The following is a 14,645-nucleotide window of genomic DNA, read 5'->3' as shown; positions in this document are numbered from 1 at the left end:
GGTACAGAGACAGACAGATAGACCAATGGAATAGAATTGAAGACCCAGAAATGAACCCACACACCTATGGTCACTTGATTTTTGACAAAGGAGCCAAAACCATCCAGTGGAAAAAAGATAGCATTTTCAGCAAATGGTGCTGGTTCAACTGGAGGTCAACATGTAGAAGAATGCAGATCGATCCATGCTTATCACCCTGTACAAAGCTTAAGTCCAAGTGGATCAAGGACCTCCACATCAAACCAGACACACTCAAACTAATAGAAGAAAAACTAGGGAAGCATCTGGAACACATGGGCACTGGAAAAAATTTCCTGAACAAAACACCAATGGCTTACGCTCTAAGATCAAGAATCGACAAATGGGATCTCATAAAACTGCAAAGCTTCTGTAAGGCAAAGGACACTGTGGTTAGGACAAAACGGCAACCAACAGATTGGGAAAAGATCTTTACCAATCCTACAACAGATAGAGGCCTTATATCCAAAATATACAAAGAACTCAAGAAGTTAGACCGCAGGGAAACAAATAACCCTATTAAAAAATGGGGTTCAGAGCTAAACAAAGAATTCACAGCTGAGGAATGCCGAATGGCTGAGAAACACCTAAAGAAATGTTCAACATCTTTAGTCATAAGGGAAATGCAAATCAAAACAACCCTGAGATTTCACCTCACACCAGTGAGAATGGCTAAGATCAAAAACTCAGGTGACAGCAGATGCTGGCGAGGATGTGGAGAAAGAGGAACACTCCTCCATTGTTGGTGGGATTGCAGACTGGTAAAACCCTTCTGGAAATCAGTCTGGAGGTTCCTCAGAAAATTGGACATTGAACTGCCTGAGGATCCAGTTATACCTCTCTTGGGCATATACCCAAAAGATGCCTCAACATATAAAAGAGACACGTGCTCCACTATGTTCATCGCAGCCTTATTTATAATAGCCAGAAAATGGAAAGAACCCAGATGCCCTTCAACAGAGGAATGGATACAGAAAATGTGGTACATCTACACAATGGAATATTACTCAGCTATCAAAAACAACGAGTTTATGAAATCCGTAGGCAAATGGATGGAACTGGAAAATATCATTCTGAGTGAGCTAACCCAATCACAGAAAGACATACATGGTATGCACTCATTGATAAGTGGCTAGTAGCCCAAATGCTTGAATTACCCTAGATCCCTAGAACAAACGAAACTCAAGACGGATGATCAAAATGTGAATGCTTCACTCCTTCTTTAAATGAGGAAAAAGAATACCCTTGGCAGGGAAGGGAGAGGCAAAGATTAAAACAGAGACTGAAGGAACACCCATTCAGAGCCTGCCCCACATGTGGCCCATACATATACAGCCACCCAATTAGACAAGATGGATGAAGCAAAGAAGTGCAGACCGACAGGAGCCGGATGTAGATCACTCCTGAGAGACACAGCCAGAATACAGCAAATACAGAGGCGAATGCCAGCAGCAAACCACTGAACTGAGAATAGGTCCCCTGTTGAAGGAATCAGAGAAAGAACTGGAAGAGCTTGAAGGGGCTCGAGACCCCAAAAGTACAACAATGTCAAGCAATCAGAGCTTCCAGGGACTAAGCCACTACCTAAAGACTATATATGGACTGACCCTGGACTCTGACCCCATAGGTAGCAATGAATATCCTAGTAAGAGCACCAGTGGAAGGGGAAGCCCTGGGTCCTGCTAAGACTGAACCCCCAGTGAACTAGACTATGGGGGGGAGGGCGGCAATGGGGGGAGGGTTGGGAGGGGAGCACCCATAAGGAAGTGGAGGGGGGAGGGGGATGTTTGCCCGGAAACCGGGAAAGGGAATAACACTGGAAATGTATATAAGAAATACTCAAGTTAATAAAAAAAAAAAAATGTATCAGAGAGTTCCTACAGCTGATAACTTCAGCAAGGTGACCGGATAGAAAATTAACTCAAACAAGTTAGTATCCTTCCTTTATACACATAATAAACAGGTTGAGAAAGAAATGAGGAAAGCAACACTCTTCACAACAGCCACAGATAGTATAAAATAACTTGCTGTAATTTTTGCCAAGCAACAGAAAGATCTGCATAACAAGAACTTTAAATGCCTGAAAGAAGTTAAAAAAGACCTCAGAAGATGGAAAGATCTCCCATACTCATGGATTGGTAGGATTAACAAAGTGAAAAATGTACAAATTTAATGCAATTCCATCAAAATTCCTACACAATTCTTCACAGGCATGGAAAGAGCAATTCTCAACTTATGGAAAGACAAAAACCAAGGATAGCATACACAATTCTCAACAATACAAGTCTTGTAGGGGAAATCATCATCCTTGATGTCAAGAGCCACTACAGAGCAACAGTGATAAAGAATGCATGGTATCGGTTCAGAGACAGACAGATCTACCAATAGAATAGAAGTGAAGACCCAGAAATAAACCCACACACCCATGGACACTTGATCTTTGACAAAGAAGCCAAACCACACAGTGAAAAAAGAAAGCATCCTCAATATACGGTGCTGGTCTAACTGGTGGTCTGCTGTAGAAGAATGAAAATAGATCTGCATTTATTACCTTGCACAAAGCTCAAGTCCAAGTGGATCAAGGTCCTCAACATAAAACCAGATACACTGAATTTAATAGAAGAGAAAATGGAACAGAGCCTCAGACTCATTGGCATAGGGAAACCTTCTTGAACAGAACACCAATGGCCCAGGCCCTAGGATCAAGAATTGACAAATGGAACCTCATGAAGTGAAAAGCTTCTGTAAGGCACAGACACTGTCAATAGGACAACCTACATACTGGAGAAAGATCTTCACTAACCCTACATCCGACAGATGACTAATATCCAAAATATAAAGAACTCAAGAAGTTAACCTCCATAAATCCCAATTAACTCAATTAAACAACCCAATATAAAAAACGGGGTACAAGGCTAAACAGAGAATTCACAACCGAGTAATCTCAAATGGGCAAGAAGCAATTAAAGAAATGTTCAAAGTCCTTAGTCATCAAGGGAAACACAAATCAAAATAACCCTGAGATTCCATCTCACATCAATCAGAATGGTTAAGGTGAAAAAAAACTTAGGTGACAGCAGATGCTGTCGAGGATATGCAGAAAGACGAACACTCCTCCATTGCTGGTGGGACTAAAAACTGGTACAACCACTCTGGAAATCAATCTGATGGTTCCTCAGAAAACTGGAAATAGTTCTACCTGAAGATCCAGCTGTACCACTCCTGGCCATATACCCAAAAGACGGTCCAATATATAACAAGGACACATGTTCCAGTATGTTCATAGCAGCCTTGTTTGTGATAGTCAGACACCGGAAACAACCCAGATGTCCCAGAAGAATGGATACAGAACATGTGGTTCATTTCCACAGTGGAGTACCACTCAGCTATTAAGAATGAGGACATCCGAGTTTTGCAGGCAAATGGATGGAACTAGAAAATATTATCCTGAGTGAGGTAACACAGACCCAAAAGGACATACATAGTACATACTCACTGATAAGCGGATATTAGCCATAAAATACAGAATACCTAGGATACAACCCGCAGACCATAAGAAGTTTAACAAGCAGGAAGGCCCAAGTGAGGGTATTTCAGTCACACTTAGAAGGGGGAGAAAAGAATCATGGGAGGCAGAGGGAGGAAGGGATGTAGGTGGGAGAGGGGAGGGGAAGAGAAAAAGGGGAACAGGCTGAGGTATGGGGTGGGGAGAGCTGAGAGAAGTCCAGAGGGCCAGGAAAATGAATGAATGGAAATATGCATGGAATGATGGGAAGTAGGGAAACTAGAAAGTCCCAGAGACCTGAGAGGGAAGAGACTCTCAGGATTCAAAGGGAGGGACCTTAACCAAAAGGCCCAACAGTGGGGAATAGAACTCTGAAAAGTCTACCTCCAGCAGAAAGACAGGGCTGCATACACGAGCCCCCTGGAACATATGCAGCAGGGGACTACCTGGTCTGGCCTCAGTGGGAGAAGATATGCTTAATCCTCAAGAGAAGTGAGGCCCCAGATAAGGGGGATGCCTGGGGTGTGGGGTTGGGGAGGACCCTCTTCCAGGCAAAGGGGAAGGAGGAATTGGATTAGGAAATGTGAGAGGGGGACTGGGAGAAGGGGCAATGGCTGGAATGTAAATAAATTAATTTTAAAAAAGCATCTCCTTGGGCTCATAAAGATGGCTCAGTTGTTAAAAGTACTTGTTTGCCTTTGAGGACTGGACTTTGGTTCCCAGCTCCCACAGGGCAGCTCACGATTATCCATTACTCCAGTTCTAGCAGACCTGACACCCTCTTCTGATTTCGGTGGGCACTTGGTATATACATGCATCCAGGCAAATACCAACAAATCTCTAAGGGAATGCAAACCACATCCCCCTTGTATAATAATTCTCTGTGATTAAAATAACAGGACCTTACCTACCCAAGAATAATGACTAAGCATCCACTGGCATCCACTGGCAGCAAAGACAGAGCCAGAAGATTCTTTTTGGGTTTTAATGTGGTCTCTGCTTTTACAAGGGATCACAGTTGAAGGCACTGCTAAATTTGGACCTCACAGGAAATTATAGAATTTATATTTTTGTGAAGAATGATAAGCTAAGCTCAGAGGCACTTGAATGAATATAGAAGAAATTTAAACCAATTTAACTTAAATTAAGAAAGCCAAGAGAGAAAAGAAAAGAAAAAATACAAAAACAAACACCACTACCACCACCACCACCGCCACCGCCACCACCACCACCACCAACGAAGCCCCGAAGACGCTGTGCAGTATCACACGCCTCAGGTAAGGCTGATAAGAAAGACTAAGACCAATGTCCACTGTGTGTCTGATGACTTCCAGTTAAGAGAAACAGTTCCCTACCCCAGTGCTCCTACAGATTCATGCAAATTCAAACTGGGCTCACGTTTACAAAATCAAGGTGAAACAGTCAGTCAATAGTGGGATTTCTTTCATGCAAGCTTTAGGGAAGAACAAACCTCACAGTCAGTCATTTCTTCCCTCAGACTATTTGGCTAACTCACCCACAATACATCCAGTCACTCAAGCAGGATCTGCTTCTGAAGAGGGGTTACCTTAGGTCCACGTGTTTAATATGAGGCATCCTTCTTAAGGCCTGTAGTCTAAGGGTCTCCATACAGTTCCCAGCCATGCACAGTTTATCCACAGCAGTCAGCTTCTCCAACACCTCTGGAATGTCAGTGAATTCATTAAAGGAAAGACCCAGATAGCTGAGCTGGTGCATGTTCTCCAACTCAGCAGGAAGGGACTGGAGAAAATTTCCATCCAGCAAGAACGTCTGTAAGCTATCAAAGAAAATAGAATAATTTTACAGAAAAGTACAGTTTTGAACTTTGCTATCAACACACACACATATCCGTGAAGCTCATATCACTGTAATGCTGCAAAATGCATAAAGACAAGGTAGAAGGTAACAATGGACAAGGAGGGAAAGGATCAAAATAAGGACTTTAGGCTTCTATTAAAATGGGAACTGTTACCGATCTCAACTTGCAAAGGCATACATGGGGAAGTGTGGTAACAAACCAGCTCCAATATACATTGTTCCATTTTTTCTTAAAATTAATATCTAAGACTTAAAATTCTGTAACTCAGAAAATGAAAAACTCATTCATAAAGAACTTTAATTTTCACACAACTTTGAACTCTAAACTTTTAACATGTGAACTGTACACAGACCACAGAGTGACATACTGCTAGGTCTAAGGCCACACTTCCTTGGCAAACAAATAAATTAATATGATGTGCAAGTTCCACGGAGCTCTCTACAGGTAGCCGCAGTGGTGGAAAGTACTTACTTCTGCATAGCTCCAACAGCTGCTGGGACTTCTTGCAGGGCATTGCAAGACACATTCAGCTCTGCCAGGGTTGGGATGCTGCAGACTGCTGACGGAAAGGCTCCTAGGTGGTTATTGGAAAGGTTAAGGCTCTTCAATTTGGTGAATCTATCCCAATAAAGAGAGAGAAGAGACAAATGTCACAAACACATAGCAGATCCCTGAGGAGAATCCTGCTCAGCTCCCTGGTCTGACTGAGGTAGAACTCTGCCTCTGGCAAAGTCAGAGGGTAAGTCCGAGTCCAAGGCCAGTGTTTTACCTAAAAGGTAAAAGCATTCAGCAGGACTTGTTGCTTTAAGATCGGGTTGACTGGGGAGTAAGTTCTACTGGACAACTTTTTTACATAAAGAGTCCTGGGAAGGACCCTGAGCAAGAAAATCTGGGAAACAAGGCTTCCTGGTATCTCCCAGTCCAAAATTTGTGCCTCTCGCCTCCAACCCCAGCTCAGCAGAACAAACTCTCAAAGCTGTTTCCCAGATGCCCCGGGCTCTGCAGAGTCAGGTTTAGGACCGGTTCCCATCATCCCTGTCTAACACAGCACTTGTTGCTGCCCACACAACCTTCTTGAAGAACTCTCTTCAGTTCATACCAATGCTCTTCCCCGAGCCCCTTCCGAACTCTCCCTAACCCTCTTCCTCCTTATGTGCATCTCTATTTCTTCTCCCACTTCAGACCAGCACTCATGGCCAGTCTATTTTTCCTGCTCTATACCTCATCTTCCTTGGAATCTCACTGCTCCTTGAATGGCTCGTTCCATCCCATCACAACCTGTGATGGTTTGCATATGCTTGGCCCAGGGAGTGGCACTATTAGAAGGTGTGGCCTTGTTGGAGGAAGTGTGTCACTGTGGGGTGGGCTTGGAGACCCTCCTCCCAGCTGCCTGAGGATGCTCAGGCTGTTCCTGGCTCCCTGTGGCTGAAGATGTAGAACTCAGCTTTTCCTGCACCACGCCTGCCTAGATGCTGCCATATTCCCACCTTGATGATACTGGACTGAACCTCTGAGCCTGGCCCCAATTAAATGTTGTCCTTATAAGAGTTGCCTCGGTCATGGTGTCTGTTCTTAGTAGTAAAACCCTAAGACACAACCTGTCCTTGCTCTGAGCCATCCTACTTCTTTTATCAAAAACTTAATAAATCCTTCTATCTGCTCTGCTTTGGTAGGGTCCTTTTATTTTCTCAGTCACTCAGGCAACTGCAGAAGCTGTCTTTAATGTTTACCTCTCTGTGTATTCAACACTTACACTCTGGACATCTACTCATATGAGATGAGAAACGGTTAATTCTTGCAAAGACTGCCCAGCCTAATAGTTGGTCCTTTACACTCTGCTAAGAGCATACAGGTGATTACATAACCAACTTACTAAAATTTATGATAAAATATTAAGCTGTAGTCCCCACAAAATGTAAAATTTTATTCAGCATAGAAAATTGATAGTGTACCTACTGAACAGGGCCAAAGCATTACCATTTTTAATAACAGCTATCTTATTGGATGCATGAATATAGATCTACTAGTAACTTAGATTGACAAAAAGGCAAATAATGATTGTTTAACTGAATTTCCATTTTTTTAGTTGTTTTTACTATTATACTTCTGTCCATTAGATCTTTAGAGAGACTTCTTTTTCTTTATTCCGCTTGCCTATACCCTCTCACATACAAGGTAAGGTGACGGGCTCTGCTACTCCAGGGTTTGCAAGAGATATTTTGGGAACCTCCAAAGAGTTTAAGACCCTCTCGTCAAATCCCAAGGTCGAAGCTATTTTTACAGGGATCCACGGCACTTGCTTTGTGCTACTTGTGCTTTCAGGTATTTAACAGTTTTCTCAGTCTGCATCTCCTTTGAAAGCACATCTGGCTGAACGCACTGAGAATCCAGACAGACAGGAAAAGACTTGCTAAACAAGAAAATAATGACAATCACCTTAATATTTGTACTGTGTAAATGGTTTCCATTAAACATGTCACTATTATCTATATATTATCTTGCTTTTTATATACAGAGTTCACTGAAGGCAGGCTCCTGGTGTTTTTCAGTTTTGGAAAGGGCAAAGGAGTGCTAGAATAAGGTTATCAGACAAGCTACAGAACAGCATTGAAATGACTGGCAGACAATTAGTTTTTCTCATGAAGAATGTCCCAAATATTGCCTGGGCCATACTCAGGCTTACAAAGCAATCATCATGTGTTACTCAAATGTAACCAGCAGTTGCTCTATCCCTTCTCCCCTCAAATATGACAGCATCCCCTCAGATGTTTCTCCCAGTCACTGCAGATGAAACCATTGTTCCCAGTCAACCAAAACAGTGGCCCTCTTTCTACCTGCTTTCCACATTTGCTAAGAACAGGGTACAGCTTAAAAGTTTGCATGTTATTAAATTGAGAATTACAAGACCTTCCAGGAAGGAAATGGAACAACATAACAGAACATATAGATTTCCAGAAAGAGAACAGGATTTTACAGTTAGGAAGTACCCAAGGGGAACAAAGAAGACCTGGCTTTCAGAGAGGTTAACAATGCAGCAAGTGAAACTCACTTACGCAAACAGATTTAATAGAACTCCATCACTGTTGAGAATAAACCAAACAGCTCATGCTCAATGGGACGGGAGGCTCTTAGCAAATATCTCTCATTCACCTATATACAATGATTGTTATCCATCACATAAAGAAAAGAACGTACAATTATTTTCTCAATCAACTCAATGACAAAGTAAGAGAGGACTGGGGTCAGTTGTTCTCAACCCACGCTGTGGATTATGGGTAATAACCATGAGAAAACACCTATTTCTGATGGTTTTAGAAACTGAGTCACTGCTAAGTAGGAAAATTACAGCTATGAAGTGGCAATAGACATAATTTTATGGTGGGGGGGGTCACCACAACATGAGGAACTGCACTACAGCTTTAGGGAGGTCGAGAACCAATAGCTTAGATAATGACAGTGGTCCTGCATCCTAGAGCCAAGCAGCCTCTAAAGAACAGTAGGCCTTACTTGCCATGTCAGTAGGCTGGCCACTGTGCTACTACTGCAGGAAGATGTGCTGCAGTGGAAAGGAGGAGTCCACATATAGTCCACACTGGGTTGGGATCTCACCCAGGATAACTGAAGTCATAGATGACGTCACTATGGACCACTAGTTGGAAAGTCATGATCCCACGTTCCAAAAAAAATCGGGGACATCATTAATAATACTCAAATAGTTTCAGATTTCTGTGTATTTCAGATTGCGGACTTTTAATTAGGAAATATATTTAAAAGACAGAACCAATAGAAGGACTTGCTCTTTCTCTCTGTGTGATAAATTTGGGATGTTGGTTTAAACAAACTATATCACTAAAATTATCTCACCTGTTTGCAGATGCCAATAAGTTTAAAGTAATTTCATGTGGGGACATCTTTTCCACATTAGGAATAAAAAGCAAGATTCCCCAATTCCCCACCAAAATGGTACCTCATGTTTCCATAGCCTGTGGGGTCTGTCCCCTGGTCCTACCCTCTCCTGCATGTGTGCTCAGGCTCACCCACAGACACAGAGCCCGAGTGCTTGGGCTGCAGTGTCACGTTCACACAGGGAGGGACAGGGCAGTGGAGTTGAGACGCGGTGCCGGCTGCTGCTGCACACAGACCTGGAGCGCAGGCCTGAGATCTGAATCTCGACACTGTATATTTGACATGAGAGAAAGAACACATTGCACATCTTTCTAGCTTTCTTATAATTTAAGCATTCAAATACATGTGGTGTAGGGCTGCACTCACAGTCTTTTTCTACAGTCACAGGTTGCAGGAGCTGACTCATAGAGAAGTTCTCTCGTGAGTCCCTTCCTGCCATGTTTCCCATATCCTGGCAAAACTCTAAACAGCCAATTCCCCCAAATTCTTCTGAGAGGGACTAAAGATTATCTACAAAAACCTGGGTTCCTATTCGTAATGCACCAACAATAAAACTCTTCTGGCTCAGCAGCTCTAACCCTTAGATTTCTTGGAGTTAGTTTTCTGTGTACTCAGAAAACAGTTAGGTTCTAGTACTGCAGATTCAAACTGCTGTTACAGAAGGACAGGAGTGTCCATGCAGAATGCACATCTCTCTGGTCCTAAGAAGGTAATGAATAAGCAGAGTCAATGAACAAGGCCTGCGAGACACAGCTCAAAGTGACCTTTTGCTTACTTAAAACGAGAAAACTTGCGAGTCGGGTACCACCACAGTATGGTAGAAAAAGACTGGAAATCACAACTCCCTGTAACATAAGAGTGTACAGTGTTAAGCTACACAGCTGGAAAGACGTCCTAGTCATTAAGAGTATTACTCTTGCAGAGGACTACAATGTGGTTCCTCATACCCACCACAGGTAAGCTGCAACCTCTTTACTCCAGGACTCCATAACCCCTCTTCATTCTATCACAGACACATACATACATGAAGAAAAATAAAGCAAGATAAATAAATGAATAAATAAGAATGAACTAAACCTTTTTTAAAAAGTGACATTCGGCTCAAAATGCCAGATAAACAATATGTATACAAAAGCAGTTGTAAAATAAAACTGGCTGATTTGAAAGAAAAAATTCTAAACATGGACATTTGGTCCAATAGTTTTTAAAAACTAGTATTTCAATTCTATTATACTCACTCAGGCTACAGATATTATCTTAAAACTACTCAATAAACAGAAGAAGAAAATCAAAGCATTACAGAGTCTAGACTAGTTAAAATATTTTTAATAATGACTATAAGAATTATAGTATAATAATAGGAAAAGTCTGATGGTTTAAAAGCTAGAAATTCAAGAAAAAAAACTAAGATAAGAAAGAAATCCTATTACAGTGAGTGAATGTGTATGTGTGTATGTGTGGTGATCCGAATCAGAATGGCCCCCACAGGCTCATGTACTTAGATACCTGGATGCTGGGAGAACTGTGCCGGCAGGATTAGGTGTGTGGCCTGGCTGAAGGAGTAGCTGTAACTTTAAGTCTTTCAAACATTACTTTTAAATGATGGCTCTTAAATGCTTTAATGTCCCTTTTAGCTCACCACCCACCATAAGTAGTGGGAAAGGAAGCGTGGGAGAGGGGAAGTGGACCTGTTTAGAAAGGTTCCTGACAGCAACTTCCGGCTGTGCTGTCAGGAAATGGACCGTTCAGATCATAGGTCAGCAGGAGCCGCTCGCTCCACTCACGAACACTTCACAGGTCCACCAACAGTCCAGTCTGCTAGAGGTGAAATACCAACACGAATCACCAGCAGTGGCATTACCTAACAGACAGACAGGCCTGAGCCTCACCCTGACCCTGACACAAGTCAACAGGAGGGACCTGGAGGGAGGCCAGGAGAAGTTCTCATCAGCAAAGATGGGAGATCCACAAGCTTTTTACAGCTAGCTCTATAAACAAGCCAAGCTCAGCCTCCACCACTGTTCCTCAGCTAGCTCTATAAACAAGCCAAGCTCAGCCTCCACCACTGTTCCTCAAGTCCTTTTATATTCTTTCTAAATATTAGTGTCTTCCATAAGCCTTCCCTCAGCATTTGCGCCTGTCTCAGGTGACGTCATTCTGTCAATCAGTCAGAGTCTGCAAAGCTGTAAGAAACTGTAGCACAGCAATACAAGTTTGGGGCATTTCTCTATGTAGTCCCAACAAATGTAGCTCAACTACACACTGTAAGACACCAATACATGTGTCATTAACACAGAATCTTTCATCACATGTCCTTTCACATGCTTGCTTTCACAGAACATCTTTTCTCCTGTGTTTGCTTCACTAAAATGTTCCTTAACAAATCTGCCTTAGCCTTTCACCAGCATCCATTTCAAGAAGACACTCCTTCACACATCTGCCCCAACAAAACGCCATCTAACACATCTGACACTGCAAAGAACCCTTGTTTCCACTTCAGGTAGACTTTGAGGTTTCAACAGACTAACAGCATTCCGAGTGCCTCTTTCTACCTCCTGGCTTTGTCTCAAAATGTAAGTTCTCAACTACTGTAACAGCACCACGCCCACCCGCCCGCCCGCCGCCTGCCTGCCTGCCTGCCACCGGCCTGCTATGCTCTCCACCGTGATGGTCATGGACTCTAACCCTTTGAAAGCCCCAATTTATGCACTTTCTTCTTTAAGTTGGCTGTTTTATAGCACGGTAACCAAGACACCATTTTATACACACATGCATCTCCTAGCACATAAAGTCTCAAAGCTAAGGAAATTTAATTAAAATGGAAGCTGTGGTGTAAACATCTATCTCACCGCAGTCTCTAAGTCCTTATGGAACTTAGCCAATGTAAGAGCTCTACCTCATAAATATGATTAGCGTCCCAGCAAGTGAGAATGCAGGGAAAGCATCCAAGGTGAAGAGTAGGCTCTCACCCAACACCAAGTCTACTGGCACGCACAGCTGTATTTTTGTGCCATGGGAAAAATCTCTTGATTCCAAAACACAAATGGTCTCAAAAGCTTTTCAAATGTCTATGAACTTGTATTGCTCAAAGTAACATTGATGAATATGTGTAATTTAAATTGAATACATGGTACAAGTTTTTAAAACTACAGTTTTATAACAAACTACACTTTGAAACAAACAGACCTGAGGTTCCTCCTCTTTCCCAAACACTGTCACTGTCAAACACTGTCACTGTTCAGTGTTCGTCCTTCCAATGCTGCTAACTGATACAACAACGATGACAGACCAGTCTCATCCAAATCTCTCAGGGATGCTATTTACAAATGGAAGGATATGCACAAAGTGCCTTTCAAAGACATGTGCTTTGCTCAGGTTTTTACTGGACTTTTAAAAAGTTTCCCCTCAACAGTCTAAGGAGCTCTGTGAGTCAATCTGCATTTATTAGATGTTGTAAATTCTCTCTCTCTCTCTCTCTCTCTCTCTCTCTCTCTCTCCCCTTTCCCTCCCTCCCTCTCTGAAGTTTTCCTGCTGTCAACTAGTGTGTGCCTTTTGCCACACATTGGTTCTTAAGTTTTATTGAATCAAATTTGTCATTCTTTCCTAGTTTTTGTTTGTTAAATTGATTTAATATTTACACTTTCAAGAATTCCCACTTTTATCTATTTTACCTATTTTTATCTATTTTATCTACTTCATTCTATACCAATTTACTATTTCTTTACTATTGCAATTTTTAGTTAATGTATTAATTTATGGCACTTCCATATATGTTGTATATTGTACTTCTTACCTTGCCGGGTCCCGTCCTCCAAGAGTCCTATTTCTGCTCTCTGGACATGTGCTTTCTCATAGACTGGTAGGAACAGTCTGTTTTCTTTTTAGTAGCTTATTACATTCACGATACAAATCATTTTTTTCTGATGCTTAATTAAAAAACTTCTACACTGGGGGAAAATAAGAGAAATATGGCTGCTGCTCAAATACAACAGAGAAGCATGGGTAACAACAGCTAGTGTGTGCTTTCTTTCCTTTCCTTTTTTTTTTTTTTTTTTTTTTTTGAGACAGTCTCATTGTATCCTAATAAAGGTAAATGATTTGAGGGCATATGAGAAATAAAATGTAAATTTATCCTCCATTCTAAATTATTAGCAGCTATGGCATGTAGCAGCAATGAAGGCAACAGGAAAACCCAGGGAGACAAGAGACAAACTGAGAGAGGACCCACAGGGGTAAGAACAGAGTGGTGGAGTCATCCTGGCTTTAGGAGGATGAGCATAAAATCTGGAAAGGAAACAAACTAACTAGGTAATTGTTCAAGGCCCAGGTTATAGTGATCTAGAAAAGGCAACAAAGAGAAATAGCCAGGCATTGCTAGCTGCCTGCCATGGGAAGGGAGTGGATGGAGGTGAGGAGGTATCCTCAGGCTACCAGCTAGCCTGAGAGAACAGCTGCAGACATATTCATTTGTCATGAGCCCTTTGCAAACCCAGCACAGACCCCTTGGCCATGTGGAGACACAATGAGAGCTAGCACATGCAGAGCCAAGGTCACACACCTGAGAGAGCCAGGCCAACAAGACCACTGACAAATAAATGGCCATGCAGGGAGGGGCAATGCGGATGCCCCTGCCCAGTGAGCTCACTGTGTAGCCTAACCTGAATAAATGAACCTGATGCCTCGGGCTGCCACAGTCAGAAGCATCTGACCAGGGCCAGGCCAGCCTTCCAAAATCATCAATGGTGTCCACTGTTACTCCTCCACCGCAGTCCGTGCACATAAACCTCATTGTGCTTTCAATAGGAATAAAAAGCAGACACTAGCTTGGGTGCAGATCAGACCTGAGTTCATTTCATTATTGGTATAACATGTGTGAACGATGCCCTGAGACTGCCCCAAAGACAGCAAGTACCTCTGTTTTCTAAGACCAGGCTGAGCTACTGAGAACCAGCTTGAACTTTTCAGCTGGTAAAACATTTGAGGTTTACATACTGCAAGCTTTCTCTTTAGAAAAACTAGGCTTAGGAAGAAAGTGAAGCCCTCCTTGTAGAGTTTAACTATATTAGACCTCAAGGAATAATAGGTGAGCAAATGAAGGAGAGAATTCAATCCCCCCGGATGGACCTTGTGTGTACTCTGCAGACTGAAGCTCTTGCCCGTTGGTGCTCCATCTAATTGGGAGCTCAATCCTATAGCATGTGAGATATGTCATAAGCAATCTGCATGCACTCTAACAGGTAAGAAGCAGCGTACTTTGCATGGTAGAGGCTTGTGCTCCTGCATGCAAAGGGAGGAATAGAAAATACCTTTTACGCCCCTGGTCTTCTTGGGCTATCTGTGTTGGTAGGACTAAGGAAAGCCCTCAGCTCCCAGGCC

At 42.5% G+C, this 14,645-nt stretch overlaps 1 protein-coding gene across 1 annotated transcript in view; it reads right to left on the bottom strand.

The window, feature by feature from the left end:
* Phlpp1 (PH domain and leucine rich repeat protein phosphatase 1) overlaps nt 1-14,645 on the bottom strand; it is a 222,007-nt gene that overhangs the window by 63,733 nt on the left and 143,629 nt on the right. Inside the window, 2 exon segments of the mRNA NM_021657.2 lie at nt 5,091-5,321; nt 5,835-5,981. Of these exon segments, the coding sequence (NP_067689.2) occupies nt 5,091-5,321; nt 5,835-5,981 (378 nt within the window).

This window comes from Rattus norvegicus, chromosome 13, assembly GCF_021556685.1.
Source record: "Rattus norvegicus strain SHRSP/BbbUtx chromosome 13, alternate assembly SHRSP_T2T, whole genome shotgun sequence".
NCBI classification, from domain to species: Eukaryota; Metazoa; Chordata; class Mammalia; order Rodentia; family Muridae; genus Rattus; species Rattus norvegicus.
Note: the sequence above shows the minus strand (reverse complement) of the source record. Positions and strands in the feature narration are given on the sequence as shown.